This window comes from Haemorhous mexicanus, chromosome 21 (assembly GCF_027477595.1).
Source record: "Haemorhous mexicanus isolate bHaeMex1 chromosome 21, bHaeMex1.pri, whole genome shotgun sequence".
Taxonomy (NCBI): domain Eukaryota; kingdom Metazoa; phylum Chordata; class Aves; order Passeriformes; family Fringillidae; genus Haemorhous; species Haemorhous mexicanus.
In genome coordinates, this window is record NC_082361.1 from 10,156,074 (window position 1) to 10,178,857 (window position 22,784).

Sequence of the window (22,784 nt, forward strand, 5' to 3'; positions counted from 1 at the left end):
CACTGCCTCTGGCAGTGCCCCTGGCAGTGTCCCCAGGGAGGATGGTGTCAGGCCAGGAGTCTGAGCCCTGCAGGGGCTGTGTTGGCACTGCTGCTTTCAGAGTGGGTTTAGGAGCAAAGCTGTTGATTTCTGGGGGACTTGAGCAAATGCAGTATCTGCTTCTGGAGATGGAGGAAGAGACATCCATGAGGGATGCAGCTGTGATAGTCCAGCCCTGCTCCCAGTGGGCTTTTCCTGCCAGAGTCAGTACAGGAGGAGCTCTGGGGACAGCGTGGCTGTTGTTGTGGTCCAGCTCTCTGTCCCCAGTGTGAGATGTCAGTGTCAGGGATGTGGTGCAAATGGGGCTCTGCTGCCACTGTAAGACTTGGCTGAATTTCCCTGAGCTGCAAACCCACCCAGGCAGCTGCAGCAGCTCCCAGGAATTGCCCTGTGGGTATTTTCTCCATCTGCAGAACCTTCCCCCTCCCGTCCTTGTGGCCAGGTCTGCTCTAGGATGCTGCTCCCTGCCCTGTGACTCTGCTGAGCAAGTCCCTGTAAAACCTTGGAGCAAACCTTCCCCACTGGGGCTGGAGGCTGGCTGGGGCTGCCAGGAACCACAGCCACGGCAATGTGATTACAGAGGAGCAGCTTTGTGCTTCAACTGAGCTAACCCCGGCTCAGATGCTGATCATCAGTGCTGGGCTCCCCTCACATTGCTGCACCAGCTGGGGAAATTCAGCCTGACTGAAGAGAGGGCAAATGCAGAGCAGGGGCAGGGCAGGCACTGGGGCTGGAGCTGCTCCAGCTGCTTTGGCTCCAGGGAAAAGCTCCACACACAGCACAGCCCCCGGTGTGTAATGGACCTGCTGCCACCGTCTGATTCTCACTGCTTGTTTCTTTGTGTCTTCCACACTCAGAACGGCTGATTACTCTTCCCTTCTGGCTCCGTGACCTGAGATTGCCTCGGAGATGATGGCTGGCTGTATCTGAAAGATGCAGATTATCCTTAAGCTAAATAATTACGGACACTCGGTGGCGTGGACTTTGGGAGTCCAGGACGGGTGCTCCCCTTGTTTCCCGAGGGAGGTGGTGGATGCTCAGCGCTTTCCCAGCCGTGCCTGGGAGCAGGCGTGGATGACCCGGCCCCTCCTGGCAGCGCTGGCTCCGGTGCTGGGAATGAGCGGCCGGGGGACCGGCCCCTTCCTGGCCGTGCCTCTGCTCAGGAAGGGCAGGGCTGTTTCTCTCACTTATTTACAAAGTGCTTGACAAGTGCGAGTAAATGAGCTGTCAGCAAAAGCAAACAGTGTGTGATGGAGGGCTGATTGAAACCAGGGCCGGTGGGGCGGGAGGGCTCCGGGGCTGCGGGGACAGCGCTGCTCCCCCAGCACCTGCAGCTGCTTCAGTGGGGGTCACCCCTCTCCTTCTCCCATCCCCTGCCTCCTCCTCCTCATCCCGAGCACCCCAGGCACCCACCCTGCTGTCCCCCCACAATCCCTGCTCCTTGGCACCCCCCCCCCCCGTCCCAGCAAATCCCTTCTCCTTGCACTGGGGCATCTCCTGGGCCCTCCTTGCACAGCCAAGCACCAGGCTCTGCTGGGGTGGCTGTGACAAGCACTTGGGGACAAGTGTGGACAGCCCCGTTCCTCCCTGTGTCTCTGAGCAGGTGCTTCACTCACAGCAGTTTAACCAGAGTGTGATCAGCTCTGATGGCCAAGGAGGGGAGGATTTTGTACCTCCCGATTTTGTTTCTGGCCGAAGTCTTCCCATTTTGGGCTGGGGACCTGCTTCCCCATTGGTGCCATCTGCTCCAGGGGGTTCTGCTCATCTGCTGCTGTGGGGCAGGACATGGCCAAGGGTGCAGGAAACCTGGAGCTTCACCAGAGCCTTTCCTGCCACATACCAACACAAGAGGCTGACCAAGGCTGAGCACATCACAGCAGCACCTGGAGGCCAACCTGAACCTGGCCATACCCAGCACCTAACTGGGCTGTCAGGGGGCTCAAAGGGGGGAGAGACCTTGAGGGTGATTCTGCCCCTATGAGGGTTAAAGCATCAGCTGGCAGGATGTGCAGCCAGGTCACAAAACCAAAACAAAGTCTTGTTCCACTGTTCCACACCAGGGAGCACAGCCCAGGTCTCACCCTGAACTGGGGAAACTCATTGCTGAGGACAGCCATGGAGCTGTGAGGCTATGGGACCAGAGATGCTCTTCCTCTCTAAGTCAGCTTCAGTGCAGCTCTGTCCACTTAAAAATCTGGAGGAAGCTGTCCCTCCTTGAACAGAGTAATGGAGCTACAGACTGCTTTGGGTTGCGAGGAATCTTTAAAATCCAATTCTACCTGCCTGCCATGGGCAGGAACACCCTCCACTGTCTCAGGTTGCTCCAAGCCCTGTCCAGCCTGGCCTTGGGCACTGCCAGGGATCCAGAGATCCTTGGACACTTCCAGAGGCGGCCACAGCTTCTCTGGGCCCCCTATGCCAGGGCCTCTGCACTTCTAGTAAAGAATTTTTTCCCAGTATCTGACCCAGCCCTGCCTTCCTTCAGCTAAAGGCCATTCCCTTTGTCCTGTCACTTCAGGCCCTTGTCCAAAGTCCCTCTCCAGCTCTCCTGGAACCCCGCTAAATACTGGAAGGGGCTCTAAGTTCCCCCCAGAGCCTTCTCTTCTCCAGGCTGAGCAGCTGCACATCAGTTGGCTTCCAGCCTTCATTGCAAGGGCACGTCCCAAGGCCCCAGGGAGCTGGGGTGTGCCTGTGGGCTGGATGGGATGCTGGGCTGCTGATCTGTTTATCACCTCCCCTGAGCCCTGGTCACTGAACTCTGGCTCCCCTGGCCTGGCTGCCCAACCCTGAGGCTCCTGGTGCCGTTCCTGGTGGCACCGAGGGGCCCCCAGCACCCAAGGCAGGGGCAGGAGGAGTGGAGCAGAGGGCCCAGAGCCACAGCTCCCCGGAGTTGTTGGTTTGCGTGGCTGGGCTCCTCAGCCATGAGCAGAGCAGAGCTGTCCCCGTCCCCCAGCGGTTCCTCGGGCAGGTCTCTCCCGGCCAGCCCGCACCCCCTCAGCCCCCAGCGGCAAGGCTCGGGGGCAGCCGGGCAGGAGCAGCTGCCAACGCTTCCATCATAGCCAGAGGCAGTGTTAAAGCTGCAAGGGCTGCTCCTGGCCGATCCCCAGAAGGGCCGGTAAGAGGAAAGCGCTGGCAGCAGCGGCGCCGGCAGCCCGGGGGGATGAGCGGGCTGAGATCATTCGCACGGGGCGGGCTGAGTGCTCTGAGCCAGCGCTGCTGTGATTTAATGGAGGTGCGGCATATGCTTCCTTGCAGCCTGCCAGGCTGAAGCCCTATTCTTCTGTGCCCTAACACCTCCTGCCTGGGGTGGCTGCTCCTTCTCTTCCCCCTGAGCATGGCAGGGGACTGTAAGTGTGTGGCTGGGCAGCGTCTGAAGTCAAGTTCAAATAACTCCGTGCAAAAGTTACCCAAACCCTGATATCTCTGCAGAGTTAAAGGATATACTCAAAATTCCAGGGGCCTTTGGGTGGTGATGCCCAGAGTGCCGTGGGACTGGTAGGCACAGCTTCATCCTGTCCCTGTGGCACCCTGACCCTCCACCAGGCTTGGTGTCCTGCCCTGAACGAGCACCTTCCTGATGCAGCAGCAGGGCAAGGCTTGCCAGCACCCCTGCAGGAGGGCTCTGTGTGCCTTTGGAGCCACCAGTGCTGGGGTTGGGACCATTTGGGATTCCTCCCTCCTGTGTGTGGCTCTGGCCATGGCCCAGTTGGAGGCAGTCACAGCAGAGCTGCTCTGCCAGGTCCTCTCCTCCCAGTGGATGTTTCCTTCCAGTGGTCTCTGCTGGCAGCAGGAATGGGTTCCAGCACCAGCCTCGTGGTCCTGTGCAAGTGGTGTTGGGATGAGTCCTTCCCAGTGGATCTGCAGTGGCTGAATGCATCAGGCTCTGGTTGTCAGCTTCCTCATCCTGCCCAGGGGACAGAGCTCTGTCCTGCCCATAAAGCTGCAGATTGCCCTGTTGAGCAGCACCAAAGGGATAGGGTTCTGTGGGCTGAATGGCAGTGACAGGATCTGCTCTTTCCTCTCCCTTTCCCACCACTCTGGATTTTTACTGCCAGGGATATTTATGACCCAGACATCATCTCACAGCTCCGGGTCCCCCGGCACCTGCCCTGCAGTGATGAGGCTGCAGGCAGCAGCTGGAGCCTGGCTCTGGAGATGTATCCCCCTCACAATGGGCACAGAGCAGTGGGTGTGGGCAGGCTGGGGTGGTGGCTGGGTCATTCCTCACTGAGAGGGGCTGGGGACTGTCCCTGGTGTCTCAGGGACATCTAGGTACCCCCAGTGTGGTGGTATCCTGTGTCCCACAGACCTGCAGCCAGCCAGGTGGCCTCAGAGAGGGAACAGGCACAAACCCCCCCAGGCCCAGCTCCCTTCAGCAGTGCAGGCAGGATGGGAGCTGGGCACAGCTGTGGGGGTGGCTGTGCCAAGTCACTGCTGTCCATGGTGACCACGTGTAGCTGAACTCAGCTCTGTGTCCAGTGAGACCAGGGAGCTTCCACATTTCCTGTGCCACTGCAAAGCTGTGGCTGCCTGTGAGGTGGAGGAGGCAGCACTGCCCTGCTCCATCCCAGGAGCATTCAGGAGGCTGCAGCTGGCTGAGCGGGGGACGTGTGTGTGCCCGAGGTCCGTGCTGGAGCAGAGCTGAGCTCAGACTGTCACTGCAGCAGTGAGGACCCGCCAGTGAGGGGTGGCTGTGGGGCAGATAAAACCAGCACATGTCTGGGAGTGGCTGTGCACACACCCCTCACTGTGCTCTCTCTCTGGAACCATCAGGACACTTGCCTGTCTCTGTCAGTGAAGTGGAATCCCAGCCCAGCCTGGGGTCGGGTCCCCAGTCCTGTGTGCATTGGGGTGCCACGAGAGGGCCCTGGCCTTGCAGGAGCAGAGTGGGGGCAGATGGTCACTCGTGGGCTGTCCCCTGGATGGACACCATCCACCATCCTGCCTGTTTATTCTCCCTGTCCCTGCCCGCTGCTTCGAGCTGCTCACAGAGGTTGAGATGCCAAGGGCAGAACTCCCCATTGCAGAGCATCCCCCGCTCCAGAGCCATCACTTCGTCACAGAAAACAGTTTGGGAAAAAAACCCCACGACAGCGAACTCGCAGCAGAATTTCCTTAAGCAGGAAGCACCGGGATCTCCGCGCTCGGTGTCGCCGGGGGCAGGACAGGGCAGGAGAAGGAGCGCGGCGGCTCGCAGGGTGATGAATGGCCCTTCCTCAGAGCACAGCGGCCGTGCGCTGCTGTCAGCAGGTAGCAGCACCTCCGGGGAGAGCCGGCAGAGCCATAAATAGCACGGGGGGCACGAGTGAGCCGTATCTGGGGGAGGCTGGGGCGGTTTCAGCCGCCGCTTGACACGGACATTAATAACAGCAGGGCAGAGCCGGAGCGCCGCGCCTGCAGCAGCCGAGCGCCGCCGCGGGCACATGGCGGGGCCGGGGCTGCCGGCGGAGGTGCCGCTCGCTCGGCCCGGGGGATGCAGCTGAGAGGCCGCACTTGGTAGGTTTTACAAGCAAAGGCTGCAGGTGAGGGCCGGAACCTGCGCTGGGCAGGATCTGGCTCGGGCTGAGGGAGCGGCACGGGGTGCCAGGAGCGCTGGTGTCCTTGGGGATCCAAGGCTCCGCTCCCTGCCCTGCTCTCTCCTGGGGAACCCTGCACGTCTCTTTTGCCACCAGGCTGGGCTCGAGGGTTGGTAAGGTGTATCCAGGGAGAGCGAACCGGCATTTGTACTGCGTGGATGTTTTGAGGTTTCCCCTCAAATTTGGGCTTGCTGTGCCGTCGGCACCAGCTGGCTCCTGCTGTGGGATGAGCATTGCAATGTGCCCACAATGTGGATTTTCTGCTCCAGGACTTTTGCAGCCTTTTGGATACCGTCCCTGAACTGGCACTGGGGACCAACCTAGCAGGTTCAGGCTGGAATTGCAGCCGTGGCATGCTCGGAGTCTCGCTGGGGATGGAGGGTCCCGGATAGGGATGGGCTGGGATCTGGAGCTGGGACTGCCGGGGCAGCTGCGGGTCGGGGCTGGCAGCCCGGGGCTACGGCGGTGTCGAGCCCCTGGTGGCGGCGTTGGGAGGGTTGGTCCCGGGCTGGTGGTTGACACCTTGAGCAGGTGCCGACACCGAGATGCGGGGTGCGAGCTGAGCCTGCCCCCGAACTCCTCTCCCCGGGCACGGGCCCGCTGCCCCCGGGTGGGCTCCGCTTCCCGCTGAGTTTCGGGAGCGGAGCGGCCCCGGGGCAGCAGGGCTGGGGCTGGGCAGAGCCCTTTGAGCGGCGACCCGCCCGGAATGCAGGGATGGGAATCGGGATTTGTGCAGGGATCCTCCCGTGCTTCCTCCCCGAGGAGGGCTTCTCCGGCCAGGCTTCTCCTGCCAGGGCTCTGAGGCAGCCCACGGCCGGGTTTTTAGGGCGGCACAAACATCACCCCCCATCTCCCATCTGCACCTCCCTGCCCCAGGCACTGCCGGCCCTGCTGCTCGGGCTCAGACACCCGCGCCGCTTTTGCTGTCACGGTAATTGCCCGGGATCAATTATTCATTGTGCAGTAGTGAAGCAGGGAGAGGGTAGAAAACCCGGCTGTGCAGCGAGCCCTGGGCTCTGGACGGCCTCGCAGAGGGACAGGAGCAGACCTCGGGAATGCCCCTTGTGAGCACTTTCACAATGACTCCCACGAAGATTTTCTCAAGTTTTGGTAGTTCTGCTTTGCATTTCTGGCTTTGCTTTCTTCCCCTCAGCCCCGTGCTGTGCTTTAGCTGCTGTTCCCTGCAGCTGTGAGCTGCCTTGGTTCTTAGTTGTCACTTTTAAATCCTGAGGTGCTCAACAGCCTTTCACAGTTAGAAGTTTCCAGTCTGGTGGATCTGGGCACAGTCTGTCCCATGCTAAGAACCCAAATTGTAAAATATTTACCTTCTGCTTTGGGAAAGATCTACTTTGGAAAGATTGATGTTTGCCTGGATGATGTAGGTGCTCTTTTTTGCATCAGCTGCAATCCAGCTGATGTGGGGTAGGGTGTTGCCTCCAGCACAGGGAACCCACTGCTCTCTGCATCTCTCCCAAAATAACCCTGGTTTCATTCCCATGGAGTTAAATGCTTCTGGGGACCGGTGAGGCATCTCAGAGCAAAGGTCTTTGAAGGGCAGCAGGAGCCAGAGAGGTTCCCCATGGGACACAGGGAGGATGGAGCTGCCATGGTTAGGGACAGCCACAAGACTGGCTCCTCCTGCAGTGTCCCAGGAGATCCATTCACCCCTCCTGGGTGAGAGCGCCGCAGGAGCAGCACATCCCTTGCTCTCCTGCTCACATCCATGTCCAACAGCCTGCAGGGACTTCCCTGCTTTTCCCAATCTCTGGTTTTGGCTGAGGAGGTACCTGGGTGTGGGGCAGCTCTCTGAGCTGTTTTGCCTCCTCTTCCTCAGCATCACCACAAAAGAAAGAGAAAATCTGAGCATCCCGATCAGGAGCCAGGAAAGGCTCAATCAAACATCCCTGTGGCCAGGCATTCCTTGAGCCACAGTGGCTCCATGATTGAGAGGAGCAGAGGCTTTGAAATGAGAAGCTGAGAGCCTCAGAAAGAAAAAAAAAAAAATCCCTGACCTCCCCTTGCTGGGGATTCCAGGGAATGCGACCTGTGCCAGCACTTCTGGCAGTGGGAGAGCTGGCAGCACCAGGGCAAGGGCAGGGCAGGCTCCAACTCTCAGCTGTGCTGTCTCCATGGCTGGGGTTTTCCCAGCTGGAAGTCCCAGCTGTGGGCCACCAGCAAGGCCACATTATTTAAAGAAATGCTGGAGAAGTTGAGGCTGTGCTGGCACTCGTTGAAATTTTCTGTGCTGGTGAGCTGGAAGAGTCCCGGGTGTGAGCAGCAGCTCAGAAAAACCTGCTCGAGGTACAGACCAAGGAGCAGAGGGTTTGCAGTTCTTCTGTCCTGTCTTGGTTTCAATAAAACTTTAAAAACTTGAAAAAAACTAATTTTTGAGATAGTGAGTGATCCTTGATGGCAAAGAGAACCCAGGGAGTGGGTAACAGGTGCAAGGTTTGAGGATGTTGGAGCAGGCAGGGCAGTGCTGGCTTTTTTTTTTGAGTGTGTTGATATTTGCTCAATAAGGAGATAATTCTCAGGAACTCTCTTGCTGTTGCTCTGGTCTCAGACCTATCATCCTCCTTCCCTAAAATGACCCCAGAGAGCCATTCTGGGCTTTGGAGGCAGCTCTTGCTTCTGCTTTCTCTTCCCCTTCTCAGGAAATACTGCCTTGGCCTCTCAGTCTGAGACAGAAACTGGAAGGGTGAAGTGTGAGATCCTCCAGGGAGGATGGAGTAAATCCCCTCAGCCCTTCGACCTGCCCTGATGCAGACAGGGAAACCCAGAGGCTGGGAATGGCAAAACCACTTTGTTGGGTGAAGGGGAGGATGCAGGTGGTGAAAAAAGGGAAATCTGCACGTGGAGGTCAGGGACACACAGATGCTGAGGACAGTGAGACCAAGGCATTGGGAATGGAGAAATCCAGATGTTGGCTGCTGGCTCCTAAGCTGCTGCTGCTGCTGCAGAGAGAGCATGGGATGTTTTGGGAGAGCTTGTGAGGTGGAAGGACAGCACCTCCTTCAGACAGCACCAGCACTGCCTCCACTGCTGCCTCCTCCAGCAGCCCCTTGGCCACATGAAGTGGCGAGAAGGTGTCAGCCCCCCTCAGGTACTGGAAAAGAGGCTCAATGGCTCCAGAGAGGGCTCAGAGCCCCTTCCAGGGCCTAAAGGGGCTCCAGGAGAGCTGGGGAGGGAATTTGGACAAGGGCCTGGAGTGACAGGACAAGGGGGAACAGCTTCCCACTGCCAGAGGGCAGGGTTAGGTGGGACACTTGGAAGGAATTCCTGGCTGTGAGGGTGGGCAGGCCCTGGCACAGAGCGTCCAGAGCAGCTGTGGCTGCCCCTGGATCCCTGGCAGTGCCCAAGGCCAGGCTGGACAGGGCTTGGAGCAGCCTGGGACAGTGAACCCCATGGAAGGGGGTGGGATAAGATGGGCTTTAGGTCCCTTCCAACCCAAACCATCCTGTAAGCCTGTGAAACCTGGTCACATCCCCATCCTTGAGGTCTCAAGTTAGATTTGTGCAGCAAGGTGGCCTTGGCTGATGAAGTCCCTGGTGCCCCCAGCCAGGAGCAGGTCTGTGGGCTGGCAGTGATGGCATTGCTGCCTCTCCCCAGCCCAGGTGATGCTGAGCAGAGCTCAGCCCTGTGCAGACAGCATTTCACAGCCGTGGTGATGCTCTCAGCCCGAGATGGAACCGACCCTGGCTCATGGTGAGGCAGCTGCCAGAGAAGAGCAGCTGAGGCTCTGATTGAATTAGTGCAAGGATTTAATTTAATCCCCAAATGTCTCTCATTTTAAAGGAGCCTGTTCATTTCCTTCTAGGACCTTATCAGATGCAGGCACCCAGCACTGTGAGCAGGACTGGGCAGATAGGCAGTGCTGGGGGAGGGCTTTGTGAGGGCTGTGTGGGTTTTTCCTCTAATTATTTCATGAGATAATGATGACAGTGATTGCAAGACAAATAAAACATCAGCAGCATCATTGAGGCACACTCTGGTGCAAATGTGCAGCCTGGCAGGGCAGGGCTGGGAACATTCCCTTCTTACGGGGAATTACTGGGTAATTTCACCCCAAGGGTGGGGTGAGGGAGCATTTGCTTTGTGTCTGACACCAAATCCAGCTGTTTCATGGACAGAGCGATGTCATGAAGGGACCAACGTGGTCTCTGAATTTGTCTTCTGACTCACTGGGGGAGTTCAGGTGATGATGAATTGCTGCTGGGGTGAGCCAGGCTGGGGGGGACAGAGCTGCTGCTCTCTGTGCTACAGGTGACACAGGGACCCTTTGGATGTGATAAACCAGGACAAGGCACAGCTGGACACGTGTGTGCTCCTGCCCAGCTGGCTGTGGCACTGAGCTCCAGCATCTTCCTGGAAACCTGCCCAGCTCTTTGCCCCCTGAGCTCAGGCTGGGTGGTGTCTGTGCTGGCCCCTCTGTGCACAGGGGGCTCACACCCCCACCCCCGGGTGTTTCATGGAGGTGACAGCAGCTTCTGCAGCCCAACATCTGCACACATCTGCCTGGGGATGTCCAGGGGTGGTTATCCCCTCTGTGCTCTGGGGGATGAGGGGTGTCCAGCAGCAGGATGGCTCTCCCAGGGATGCTGTCACAGGCTGGGACCTCCATGGGGATGGAACCTCTGTCCACTCTGTGTGTGCCTCTTCCCAATGGGATGTGAGGCTGGATGGGTTGACTTCTGGGGCTGCTGCCCTTTTAAAGCTGAAGTCAATTTATACAGAGGGAGTGTCTTTCTTAACTCCAGCTTGCTGGTGTCCCTGGATTTGTGAAAATGCTTGGATTTCAGCTGGGGATATAGTGACTTTTTTTCTGGGTGACTTGTTAGCTGGGGGTGGTCCTATGGAATAGTCCCTGCCCCAGGATCTGTGTAGGAGGAAATTGCTTCTTAAAGAAAGGATTTTCTCTCCTTTGGTCTTTTTTCCCTGCTGGGCTGGTTTTGCCCTTTGGCTTAGACACAAAAATCGCACGGGACCCTGCTCTGGCAAGGGAGGGCTCATCAGAGGCTCACCCTGCTCACAAAAACAACCTTGGAGGTTCTTTCCCTTGGGCTTTTCCCTTTGAAAGGACAGAGCTTGCTCAGGCCTTCCCCAGCTGCAGAGAGACCTGGAAAAACCAGCCCCAAAGGCACAAACCCCCGACAGGGGCTGGTAGGAGTGGCTGTGGTTTTGTAGGGCTTGCCCAGAGCCTCGGGCTGAGCTGGGGTAATGCAAGGAAGGGCAGAGCCCAGCGCTTCCCTTCAGCCTTTGATGATAACGCGGTGCAGGAGGGGGCAGAGCTGCCGGATGAGCTGCTGGGTTTCTCTGCAGCCCCAGGGAGATCCCTGCAGGGCAGCAGCTCGCAGCAGCCATCGGGGTGAAGATTCTGCCACGGCTCTGCCTCTGCGTCTGGAGCCCAGCTGGCACCCTGGGATTCCTCACAACCCCCCGGTGCTGCCGGGAGCTGAGTGCCACCATCCCACTCCTGCCAGCTGGGGGACCTGGTGCTCCAGGGCTCAGGAGCAGGACTGGGTGCTGACAGCAATGGGTGACTTGGCACCACCTGGGGATGTGGGGACGATGCCATCCCACCCCACAAGAGCACTGTTAGTGTTGTACAAATCGGTGCCAGCCTTGTAGGTGGGGTGTGAGGAGGTGAAAGGCTCCCCAGGAAGGTGGCCAGAGAGATCTGGGGTGCTTCTTCTTTCATCCTTCTTTATCTTCTCCTCTGGCAGATGCTGGAGACGGACGCCGAGAAGCCGGGGCAGATGCACTCGGAGGATGGGAAGGCAGCAGTGGGTGATGCCCCTCTGGCTGCCAAGGCAGCGGCTCTGGCCGAGCCCTGGGACACTCTGGGGGCCACCCAGGCTCCTCTCCCGGTGGAAAAGCAGCCGGTGGCCACCGCAAAGGGAGAGGAGCAGCCCAGCTCCCTGCCAGCCTTTGTCATCCCCGAGCTGCGGCTGGACAGCACCTTCAGCCAGAGCGCGGTGGGCACGGCGGGTGGTGCCACGGACGGCGAGGACGAGGAGGAGGATGAGGAGGAAGATGAGGATGAGGAGGACGAGGAGGAGGAGGAGGACAGTGACGAGCAGTACCTGGAGAGGAACGAGCTGAAGCGCAGCAGCATGATTGAGACGTCGGGCGGGCAGCCCGGCTACACCCTGAGCGTGCAGGGCTCCCTGCGGCGCCGCACGCACAGCGAGGGCAGCCTCCTGCAGGAGGCCAAGGGCCACTGCTTCACCTCCGACACCACCCTGCACTGCTCCGACAGCCAGGGCACCGCCGCACACTGGGCACTGCCCTCCCCCCGGACCCTCAAGAAGGAGCTTGTCAAAAACGGCGGCTCCATCCACCAGCTGACGCTGCTCTTCTCAGGCCACAGGAAGGTACGAGAGCCACGGCTGGCTGTGGTGCTGGGACAGCTCCTGGGCTGGGGGTGTCCTGCCATGTGGCCCCTGTCTGCATGAGCATGGCAAAGCTCCCTTCGGAGCGCTCAGGAGGGTCCCTGCCCCTGGCAGCGAGCTCTGGAGGTGCCAGCAGCCGGGGCATGGCACCCAGAGCAGCGTGCTGAGGCCGTGGGTGGCACTGCCACCGCTGCACCCACGCCCTGCAGGGCCCATGGCCTGGGCAGCGCTGTCTGCTGAGACTGCTGGTGGCAGAGGTGCCCCTGGGGATCTGGGAATGCACAGGGCTGCTCCCAGCAGCAGTGGGGAGAGTCCCTGGTGACAGTCCCCAGTGTGCAGGGTGTGCCAGGAGCAGTGTGACCCTCTGTCCCACCAGCCTTCTGCAGGGCTTTGACCACTGAGGGGTCCATCTCGTGGAAAGGCTGTGCTCAGCAGTAATGTGTCATCCCACCTCTGCTGCAGGAAGAGCAGCATAGGCTGTTCTGAGGCAGCTCTGCCCAGGACTGGCCCGTGCAATCCAGGGGTCTGGGGTGCTCCCTGAGCCCCCAGAGCAGAGCTGGCCCTGGCCGCATGCAGTGCGGGAAACGTGCAGGAAACGAGCTGTCAGTGCAGAGATCATTCATGGGAAGCCCTGCTTTTCCCATGTCCCCAGGTGGCACTGGCAGGGTGCTGAGAGTGGCCCCTGGTCCCAAACCCTGCTCTGCCCCATCTGCTGCTCTGGGTGCTGCTCGGGGCTCTGTGCTCAGCACAGGACTGCAGTCCAGTGCTCAGGGTCCTCGCTTCACAGCTCAGGACCATGTTCTGCTTTTGCTCCAGAGTAATGGCTCCTTGGCAGGAGGGGCTGCTGCAGATCCTGAGGTTAAACCCATGCTGGGGTTAAACCCATGCTGGGTTAACCCTCTTCCTGCCACGCTGCTTGAAAAGCCACCCTGATGCTGCTTCCTGGAAGAATTTTTGGGCTCAGAGTCCCTGACCATCTGGTAAGAGCCCTTCCCAGGGTTACACACTGCTGGGATGGGGCTGCTGTCTGCAGGGGAGCCCAAATTCTCCTGGGGACTGAGGCCAACAATTGTGTGCGGGAGGAGATGGAGGGTTCAGTCCGCCCTATCCCCGATAAAGAAAAGCCACCCTTGTGTCAGGGACGCGGTCGCTGCCTGTCACACGTGCGAGGGAGGCGGTGGCAGCGTCAGCGCCGGCTGAGGGCGTCCCGTGAGCGGTGCCCTGAAGGAGAGCTCACAGTGCCGCAGTGTGTGCAGCCCCGAGCCTGCAGCCCTGCATGCCTGCAGCCCTGGAGCCCCGCAGCGCTGCCCGAGCCGGGCGGGCTGTGTGTCCCTGCCGGGCACCTCGGGTCCTGCTCCCCCCTGCCCCGGGGAGCCGCCAGCTGCGCTTCCTGCTCTCCTCTGGGGGGATGCTTTCCCGAGAGGTGACCGGAGCTCCTCCTGCGTTAAACTGTTCTGGTGCACGTTGGACTGGGATTTTGGGGGCAGGGAATGGGCAGCCTGTGCCGGTGGAGAGGGCAGTGTGGTGGCTGCCCCTCCTGCAGCTCCCAGTTCCAAGCCTGCAGCAGCTCTGGCTGCCTGGAGCCTAAATCCCTGCCCACGTGTTCTGCTGGGCACCCTGCCTGTTCCTACTGCCCTGCTCCCTGCTCACATCACCCTGCTCCCACTGCCCCGTTCCCTCTGCTGTGTTCCAACTGCCCCCATTCCCACTGTCCCATGCCCACTGCCCCGTTCCCACTGCCCTGCCCCCATTCCCCTGTCCCCACTGCCCCATTCTCATTGCTCTACTCCCATTGCCCTGCTCCCACCATCCCATTCCCATTCTCCTGTTCCCATTGCCCTGCTCCCATTCCCCTGTTCCCACTGCCCCATTTCCATTGGCCTATTCCCACTGCCCTGTTCCCACTGCCCTGCTCCCATTCTTCTGTCCCTACTGTCCCATCCATTCCCACCGTGCTCCCATTGTCCCTTCCCCTTGCCCTACCTCTCCAGCTGCCTGTGGAGGGTGTGCAGCAGTCAGGGAAGCCAGACACGGGGCTGAGCCACTGTGGGATTGGGCTACTGCCACCCCCTGCCTACACTTTGGAAGCACTTTCATTGGTCTGTGCCCTTGATCAGTTCAATGAAACCTCCCAGCTTTTTGGAGCAGGACACTGATGCACAATTCCCACAGGGAATTCCCCCACCAAGCTATCAAGCACTGGCAACACCTGCACCGAGTGGCCTCGGCTGCAGGGCCATCACATCCATCGACCTTCTTTGTTATTTTCCCATCTGGGAGTGTTTCAGAGAGGCTCATCCCACAGCCTCTTTTAACACCATCGTGCCCGGTGTGCCTCCCCGTCCCCGTTCCCGCGGTGGGGTTTGGAGCTGGTTGTTTTATTGGGCACGGTGGGGAGCGCCGGGACTCCTCGGGAGAGCTCTGCCGCTGCCTTTTGTCCCCGAGCACGGACAATGGCAGGAAGCCGCGGCCAGCCCGTCTGCCGGGGCCGGAGCGGCCCGGGGAAGGCGCTCGGCGAGGGCCGCATTGTTCGGGCCCGATAAACTCCGGAAAGCCGGGCGCAGAATGGAAGGAAATGTCCGGAACCTCGGGCCCGGGGCTGCGGGGCTGAGCACAGAGTTCCCACGGCCCGGCCGCGGGTGATGATCCTGGAAAGCGCCCGGCAGCCCCGGGGCACGGGATGAGCTGCCGAGGGTCGGGATGCGGGGCTGGCCGTGAGCATCTGCAGCGTGCAGGAATGAATGGAATGCTAAAGCGCCCCAGCCACGGTGATCCCGCGGGTCTCCCTGCCTGATGCCAGGCTTTGTGGCTGTCCTGGTGCTGCCCTGAGCTCATGGCACATCCCGGATCCCCTTGGTTTGTCCAGGCTGCCCTGGAGCAGTGGTCAGAGAGGAGACTTGTAAACTGCAATGATATGATTCATAATAGGTGAACTGCTCTGATTTCTCCTGCCTGGGGAGTGCTGGGAGCTCCTGATTGATTTTGGGTGCCCAGCCTGGTTCTGGGGGGCTCTGTGGGCAGTGGCAGGATCCCTGTGCCCACTCAGCAACAGGAGTAGGAGCATCAGGAGTAGGGATGTGAATGTCCTCCCTGTAGTACGTTCCACTATCAGCACCTTAAACCTGGAAGGTATCTGGGCCAGCAGCCCTGGGGTCTCCTTGGATGCTCCAGGAGTGCCACGGGCTGAAGGTGGCAGAGGATGAGTGAGGGCAGGGAGGTTCCTGTGTCAGGAGCTTGTCCCGTGTCATTGCCATTCTGAGGAAGGGGCCCTGTGGGTGCTGTGGGTCTGGGCTGTGTGCTGTGGGGACATGGGGATGCTGGCCCTGCTGGCTGGTGACACAGAGTGACACCCTGGGCACGTCCTGGTGTGATGGCAGACACTGTTTTTCTGTTCCCCCCAGCTGAGTGGAGCAGACCCCGAGTGCAGCTGTGATGAAGGGGACGAGACCTCCCGCAAGAAGCGCAGCAAGAGCCTGTAAGTGTCACATCGGGGGTGGCATCAGGGAGAGCCAGGGCTGTTTGTGGGGTCAGACACCTCAGCCTAGCCCTGTTGGTACCAGGAGCCCTCAGGATCCCTGTCCTCTCCCTGACTTTTTACAGCAGCAAAGCCATGAGCTGGGCTCTCACTTCAGATGGAATTGTTTCCAGGGAGGGTGCGGGGTGTGCTGGGGGCACTGCCCAGCCCAGCTGGGAGCACCCCCTTCCACCGTGCCCGGGCAGGGTGAAGACACCGGCTCTGGGGAAAAACAGCTTGGCCGGGTTCAGGGAGAGGACATGGAAGCGGTGAAATCTGAGCTGGGGGCCTCCTTCCCGCTGGCCCCATGCCGGGAGGAGGAATGGGGAGGTGGAAAGGGGAGGTTTCGCACCGCGGGTCAGGCTCAGCCCTTGCGGCACATCCGCGGCAGCGCGGCGGGAGCGGGGACCGCGGGGACCCCCGAGGGACACCGGCAGCTCTCTGCTGCCCCCGGTAAGGCTTTGGGGTGCCAAAAACTGGGTGCAAGCAAGGACAAGGCAGCCGTGGCCTTTGCTGTCCTCAAACACAGCTGCAGCTGAGCGGGGCAGGTGCACGAGTGAGGATATGAGGGAGCGAGCTCCTCCGGAACGCGGATCCGGCCGGTGCCGGGGCCGCCGGGGTGCCCCTGGCTGCGTGCCCCGTGCCCTGCGCCACGTGTGCCCGGCAGCTGGAGGAGCCACACGTGGCTGGAGCGGCTCGGGGTGCGAGGGCGCTGCGCACGCAGCTGCCCGGCCTCGCCGGCTGTGCCAGCGAGCGGCACTGTCGGCCCGCGCTGCCTCATCGCTGCCGCTTATTTTTAGCTCTTTTTATTATTTCCCCCCCCAGCACTCGAAATGAAAACGAAGCCCTTGCAGCAGGGACGTCCCCCCGGCCGCGTGGCAGCGCCGGGGGAGGGGGGCTGGCGGGGGAGGCTGGGCCCCCCCGGGGTCAGGGGCGGTTGCGGAGAGGGCTCCGCGCTCACCTTGAGCGGCGGGGGATGCTCGGGGGATGCTCCAAGGAGCCTTGGCAGCGCCATTGGCTGCGCTGCGCCGTCCCAGCCGGCCCCGGGACTATTTATGGGGCGGGGGCCGCGGGTCCGCACTCGCTCCTCTCCCGGCACACGCTGCCGGCCTCGATGTACCACGCCATGGTGGACTTTTCCGAAAAATACCTGGAAAGGTAGGACACCCAGCATCCTGTGAGGAAGGGGGATGTGCTGCCCTGGGGATGGTTTGGAAGCAGTGCGGGGTGATGGTGCTGGGCCTCGTGGTCATGCTGGGGTGCTGGGGCAGATCAATTTATTGAGGCAGATCAATTTATAGAGGAGTGAAGTCAGCAATTATTTTGTGGAATTGTTTTTGCTGGGGAATTATTTATTGTGCAGTGTGGCTGCAGCTAGGGGCTGTGCCTGCCTGTGGCTGTCACAGGCTGGGTTGGTGCCACTCCTTCTGTGCAAGGGTGTGCAAGAGGAGCATGTAGAAGTTGGGGAGCTTCCTTAGGAGGTGTTTGCCTGGTGTGTTCCAGCTGGAAAACCCACCCAGGAGCCAGGATCACCTGCCTGGTGTGTTCCAGCTGGCCTGGTGCCGAGGGCTGTGCTGTGGGGGTGACCCTCGTGGGTCACACAAGGAGTGTACAGTGCTCTGCCAGCCCCGCCGGGCACCGACTGCTGCCCTGCTAAACTGGGAGCACTGTTGGAATTGCTGCTCGAGGCTGTGTGGATGGCTCGTCCCCCGTGCTGGCGGGTCCCCGGCTGCCGGCGGCGCTGGCGGTGCAGCAATGGGAGGCAGATGGTGTTTGGAGCGTGAGGCTCCGTGTTTGGATCTGCTTTTCCCACTCTAGCGGGTGCCTGGCAGCAGTGGGACATGCGTCCTGCTGGGAGCACAGCTCAGGGGGTGTGAAGGCAGTGAAACTGTGTCCTTGAGGGTATGGGTGGCATCAGGGACTGAGAGGGATTGCCCTCTACAATCATTCTGTGGCTCATTGGACTGAGCCCTGGGGTTGTTGCACCTTGTATTTCTCCCAGTGGTTGCTGTGTTTTACCTTCCTGGGACTGGAGAGAGCAGTGAGTCTGGAGAGCATCACCTGGGGTAGGGTGGTGCATCTGTGCCCTGAACCCCTCCTGTCCCCCTTGTGTCCCTGGGTATGGCTTGGCCAGGTAGAGGTGGCTTCTCTGAGCATCCTTGCTGTGCGACCTGTGGCAGATCCTGTAACATTAAATTTGCAGAATCAGAAAGAGCAAGAATCAGAAACTGAAGCCACTTGACTAATGAGATGTTTGTTGTTAGATAAGGAGCTTCAGATTTAGGGGGCAGAATCCATGTGTGTTGAGAAAAAAACGATGCTCTTAAGTTTTGATAAATACATGACATCCACAGGCGGTGAAACACTGTCTGTGTGCACTTCATTATGAGATCGAGGAGAGGTATTTTAAATGGAAGAAATTAAAAACACAGATGGAAGCTGTAATTCTTTCTAGTTATAAGGGTTCCAGCCACATGTAATTAAGATAGCAATATACTTGCTTTTTAATGCATGACAGATCAGTGCCATTGGGAGAAGACTGCCAGAAAAGGGAAACAAGGCCCAAGCGCTAAACCTTGTCATTGCTGTATTATTGGGGTTTTGGAGCGTGTTTGGTCCCGGTCCCCGCGGTGTCCGGGTGCAGTGACCGCGCTGTGCCACGCGGGGGCAGCACCGCCCGTCCCATCCCTGCCCGTTGGGGGGGTTTGCTCCTTTTCCCACGGCGCTTCCCAAAAATCTGTACAGCTTTGTGTTACTGGCAGCTCCCCGGGGCAACCGCGAGCCTCACGGCCGTGTGTCCCTTAGTCTGTCTGTCCAGGGATGCTGGAGCGGGGGACCCGTGCGCGGGTGACAGAGTGGGGTGTCTTTGGCCAATGCCCTGCGCTGCCAGTCCCGGCCATCCCCTTACGAAAATGTCCCCAGGCCATGTCCCACACGGGCTGGCACCGCAGACGTGTGAACACCCGTGGGGTGTGCATGTGCGGGTGCCCACGCAGGGGGGACACGGGGCAGCGCGGTCCCCGCTCTGCTCCTCAGCCCGCTCCGCCCCGCCGCCGGCCCCGCTGCCTTCCCTGCGCTCTATAAATAGCCCTCGTAAATCCTCGCCGTGATTATTTTCCCCCGCCGTCTCTTGAAAGGCCCCACTATCCGCCTCGGCGCTGATTTTTTCCACCTTTCCTCAAGTTTCCCCAGCAACGGCAGAGCCGTCCCAAGCAGCGGCGGGGCTGACACAGCCTTTACTCACTCGCACGCTGCCGGGCCGCCCCACGCCGCATTTAAAGCTCTCGGCGCTGAGCCCTCCCACTTCCCGTTCCGCGCTGGCCGCTGCGGCAGGAGCGCGGCTCGGGGCGGCCGGCAGAGCGTCCCCGCTTTCCCCGCCGTCCCCGCCGCTCGGGCTGTCCCCGCTGAACCCGCTGCCATGCCCTTCTTCCGCGACCTGTCCAAGCCGCAGCCGCTGGAGTTCCACGCCGAGATGCTGCTGGCGGTGCAGAGGCCGCACACGGGCAGCCTGCAGCGCCGGCACACCATGAAGGAGTAGGTGGTGGGCGCGGGCCGGAGGGTCCCCGCGGGGCCGGGTGTCCCTTCGCCCGCCCGCTCACACTCGCTCTTCTCTCTAGAGCCAAGGACATGAAGAACCGCCTGGGGATTTTTCGGCGGCGGAACGAGTCCCCCGGAGCCAACCCCTCCGGCAAGCTGGACAAAGTGCTCAAATCGCTCAAGTAGGTGCTGCGAGCGGGCGGCGCGGGCTCGGGGACCGTGGGGGCTCGGGGACCGTGGGGGCTCGGGGGCAAGCTGTGGTCTGGAGCTCCTCACCTCCAGGAAAGCTGTATTCACCCCTTTTGGGGAAGCTGTGGACAAACTTTTTGTGTCTAGAGAGGCATGTAAAATATTTTTTTGGCTGAAAATCTGCTGCTGGAGGATGAGAGGTGCTGCCTGCACAGAGGCACCGCAGCAGCTTGGGCTGGAAATTTACCTGACAGCAGCGTTCTCCCAGTGCCTGTCTATGGAACTTTAACTGGCCAGAGGATGGTTTGAAAAACCACTTTGCTCTGGAGATGCTCCAGCAGCTGGAGACAAGTCCTCCCTGCTCTTGCTCCTGGCAGCTTCTCTGGCTGCTTGAATGGGGCAGCTGAAATCCCACTTTTCCACAGCTCTGCATCACCCAGGGCTTCTTCAGCTCTTCCTCAGACACCCCAAGTGTGACAGCTGCCTGCACAGACCCCCTGGGGTTGGATTTCCTTCTTGCCAGCCCAAAGGCAGCAGTTTCCTTTCGGCAGAGCTGCTGTGGTGCTGCCTGGTGCAGAGCCTGGCTCTGCCTTCAGCTGCTCTGCCAGTGCCAGTACCAAGGTGGGAGACAGGGCCAGCCCCTCGGGCACACAGCGTGGCTTTATCCTCTGGAAACATCTAGCAGGAGCGGATTTGGGAGCTGGGAGCAGCCGTGCTGGGCTCACAGCCTGGCTTTTAATTCACTGGAAATGTTTAGCAGGCAGCAAAAGCAGCTTTTGCTGCTGAGCTTTGCCAATGTGCCGTCCTTCCTCCACAGGCCCACTCCCGAGGAAGCGCTCAAGTGGGGGGACTCCCTGGAGAAGCTGCTGCTGCACAAATGTGAGTGTGTGTCCATCCCTTCCCCTTGTGTTTGCTGCCAGGGGAATATCCACACACGTGCCTGGATAAAGCTGGGATTTCCTCTGTTAATCCCTTCCGGTGTCTGGGGATGCACAAAGCCAAATTAGCCTCTCCCTCGTCTGCCCCCCTCCTGCTCCTCCTGGCCCAGGGGGGAACTTGGTGGCAGGGGCCAGGGAGAGCTTCAGGTCAGGGCTGCAGCCCCCAGCTTGGGGAGGAGGGGGCAGTGATCCGTGTCTGTGCCCAGTTTGGGGCTGTGCAGAGGAGCAGGAGCTGCTTTAGAGCATCCTGAACATGGCAGGACCCTTCTCAGGCACCCCCTCCTACACCCAGCCCAGGGGATGGCCAGGGGGTCCTGTCCCCACGCCAGCCCAGCCTCCCTTCTGCCTTTTGGTGCTGCAGCCAGGCTGGGGATGTGGATTCAGCTCCTGGACAGGCTGTGCTGCCCTGGCAGTGCCATCGCTGCCTGTTTGCACAAGGGGCTCTTTTGGGCAGTGCAGGGAGGTGCTTTGGGCTGCAGCTCTGCCAGAGCTGAGGCTCCTGTGGGGCTGTTCCCTGTCTGTGAGCAGGAGCAGAGCTGTGTCCCTGTCTCCCACAGATGGGCTCGCTGCCTTCAGGGCCTTCCTGCGCACTGAGTTCAGCGAGGAGAACCTGGAGTTCTGGCTGGCCTGTGAGGAGTTCAAGAAGATCAAATCCCAGTCCAAGATGGTCTCCAAGGCCAAGAAGATCTTTGCTGAGTACATTGCCATCCAGTCCTGCAAGGAGGTGAGTGCTGGCTCCCACGCTGGCGTGCGGCTCCCGGCGCGGCGGCTGCCTGGGGAGCTGCTCACCAGCCCTGGTTCCTCTGCCCACAGGTCAACCTGGACTCCTACACACGGGAGCACACCAAGGAGAACCTGCAGAACATCACCCGCAGCTGCTTTGACCTGGCACAGAAGAGGATTTACGGGCTCATGGAGAAGGACTCGTACCCCCGCTTCCTCCGCTCCGACCTCTACTTGGACATAATCAACCAGAAGAAGGGCAGCTCCCCACTGTAGGCCCAAGGACTGTCTCGGGGCAGGCTGGGACTGCATGTTTACATGGAATTGGGCAGTGGAGGCCTTCCCAGGAGCTGGCGGGAGCTCGTTGTGCTGCTCGTGCCCCAGGCTGTATGGACAGGGGGCAGCTGAAGGCACTGACCCCGGGGCCGAGGGCACCACAGGCCGGGCAGGCGAGCACTGCTGCAGCCCCACCATCGCTGGTACGACGCCTTCGGGGTGGCCCCGGCGTGGATTTAGCCAGGAGGGAAGCTCCCACAAGATACTGTGAAGCACCTGCCCCAGCCAGGAGTGTTGCTGGAGAGTAAGCCCAGCTCGGTGAGGAGGAGGGGATCTCATGCAGGGCTCTGGCAACGGGACAGCAGCACCGACACAGATGTGGTCCTGGATTAAAGCCTTGTGAACTGGAGCAGCCCCAGGATGCTGCTGTGCTTCCCTGTGCTGTGGGGCCTCCCGGCTGCCCTGCAGCAGCTCTGGCAGGAGCCTGGCGCTTCCTTGGCTCGTGGTGGGACCCCCGGGAGCAGCGAGAGCTGGGTCCTTGCCCTGTGCTGGAGGTGTGCAAAGCACCCCCTCCTGCCCTCACCCCTGGTTTATTTATTGCCCTCCTGTAGCTGGACACGTTGCTGTGTGATAGGAAAGCCCTGTGTCCTCCCTGTTCCCAAGTTACAAGTGCAATATTTGTGTGTGTTGCGGCCGAGTTCTCCGGCGGAGTGGATGCCTTTTTCTTTTTCCAGGTGTGTAGATTTTGTAAGGTAGCAGGTTTTGTGTGCCAGACCCATTCCCTGGCAGCGGGCCGCTGGGGGAGCCTGGTGTAAATATCAATATACTGATGCCCTGACGACGGAGGGTTTGGTGATGGAGAAAAGCAGAAAAGCAACTCTGTGCAGCAGCCGCTCTCCTGACTCTGGATAACAATGCTGTGGTTGGGAAGCAGGGGTTCCTGCTGGCCCTGGCAGGGTGGGGTGCACTGCCTGCCTCCCAGTTTACAGTGCAAAGCATCTCTGCAGCTAGAAAAAAAACCTACATTGTCATGGTCATAGGTAAATAAAAGGAGAATATAATTTCTTGTAGCTGGCTTTTGTTCGTGCTGTGTTTGTCAGCACTGGTGGAGCTGTGTGGCCCTCGCCTCGCTGAAGAGTGTAAAATCCTGTTACTGTGTGCCTAAAGAAGGGAAAATCTGATTCCATGAATTTCTGAGCTTTTTTTTATGATGGAGCAGCTGCCAGATGCTCCTGAGGCCAGGTCTGGGTGTAGGAGCAGAGTTTTGCCCAAAGTGAGACCGTTCCCAAGGCCAGCGGTTGCTGTTAAACTCGGCAGGGCACGAAGCTCTGAGCAGGGAAATGCCCAAACACACCAGTACTCAGTGCTGAGTGACCTCCTGCAGCTCCACATCCCTCTGGGGACACACCAAAAGCAGCAACAAAAAGCTGCTCCAGGCCTGTGCACAGCTTGGCAGGGCTGCTCCTCCCCATCAAGGGCAGTGCTCTGGTGTGGGATGGAAATATTTTGTAAAGGCTGTTCAGGGTGTGTTTGGTACCTGAAGTGCCACCTGGTTGTGGTGGGCCTTGGATGGCTCAGGGATGTGACTGTGGTGTCACAG

General features: G+C 60.0%; 1 protein-coding gene across 8 annotated transcripts in view; it reads left to right on the forward strand.

Moving 5' to 3' along the window:
- Window positions 1-22,245, forward strand: part of RGS3 (regulator of G protein signaling 3) — a 71,608-nt gene extending 49,363 nt beyond the window's left edge. For 5 of the 8 annotated variants that reach the window (XM_059865029.1, XM_059865026.1, XM_059865027.1 and 2 more), the window contains 6 exons: window positions 11,339-11,989; window positions 15,409-15,482; window positions 19,139-19,240; window positions 20,065-20,126; window positions 20,743-20,909; window positions 20,999-22,245. In XM_059865029.1, the coding sequence (XP_059721012.1) occupies window positions 11,339-11,989; window positions 15,409-15,482; window positions 19,139-19,240; window positions 20,065-20,126; window positions 20,743-20,909; window positions 20,999-21,184 (1,242 nt within the window). In that variant the 3' untranslated portion in view covers window positions 21,185-22,245. Of the gene's footprint in view, window positions 1-5,180; window positions 5,290-5,513; window positions 5,536-11,338; window positions 11,990-15,408; window positions 15,483-16,612; window positions 19,056-19,138; window positions 19,241-20,064; window positions 20,127-20,742; window positions 20,910-20,998 lie in introns of those variants that run through there. The other 3 variants (XM_059865031.1, XM_059865032.1, XM_059865033.1) reach the window with 3 other exon arrangements.
- Window positions 22,246-22,784: the final 539 nt, after the last annotated feature.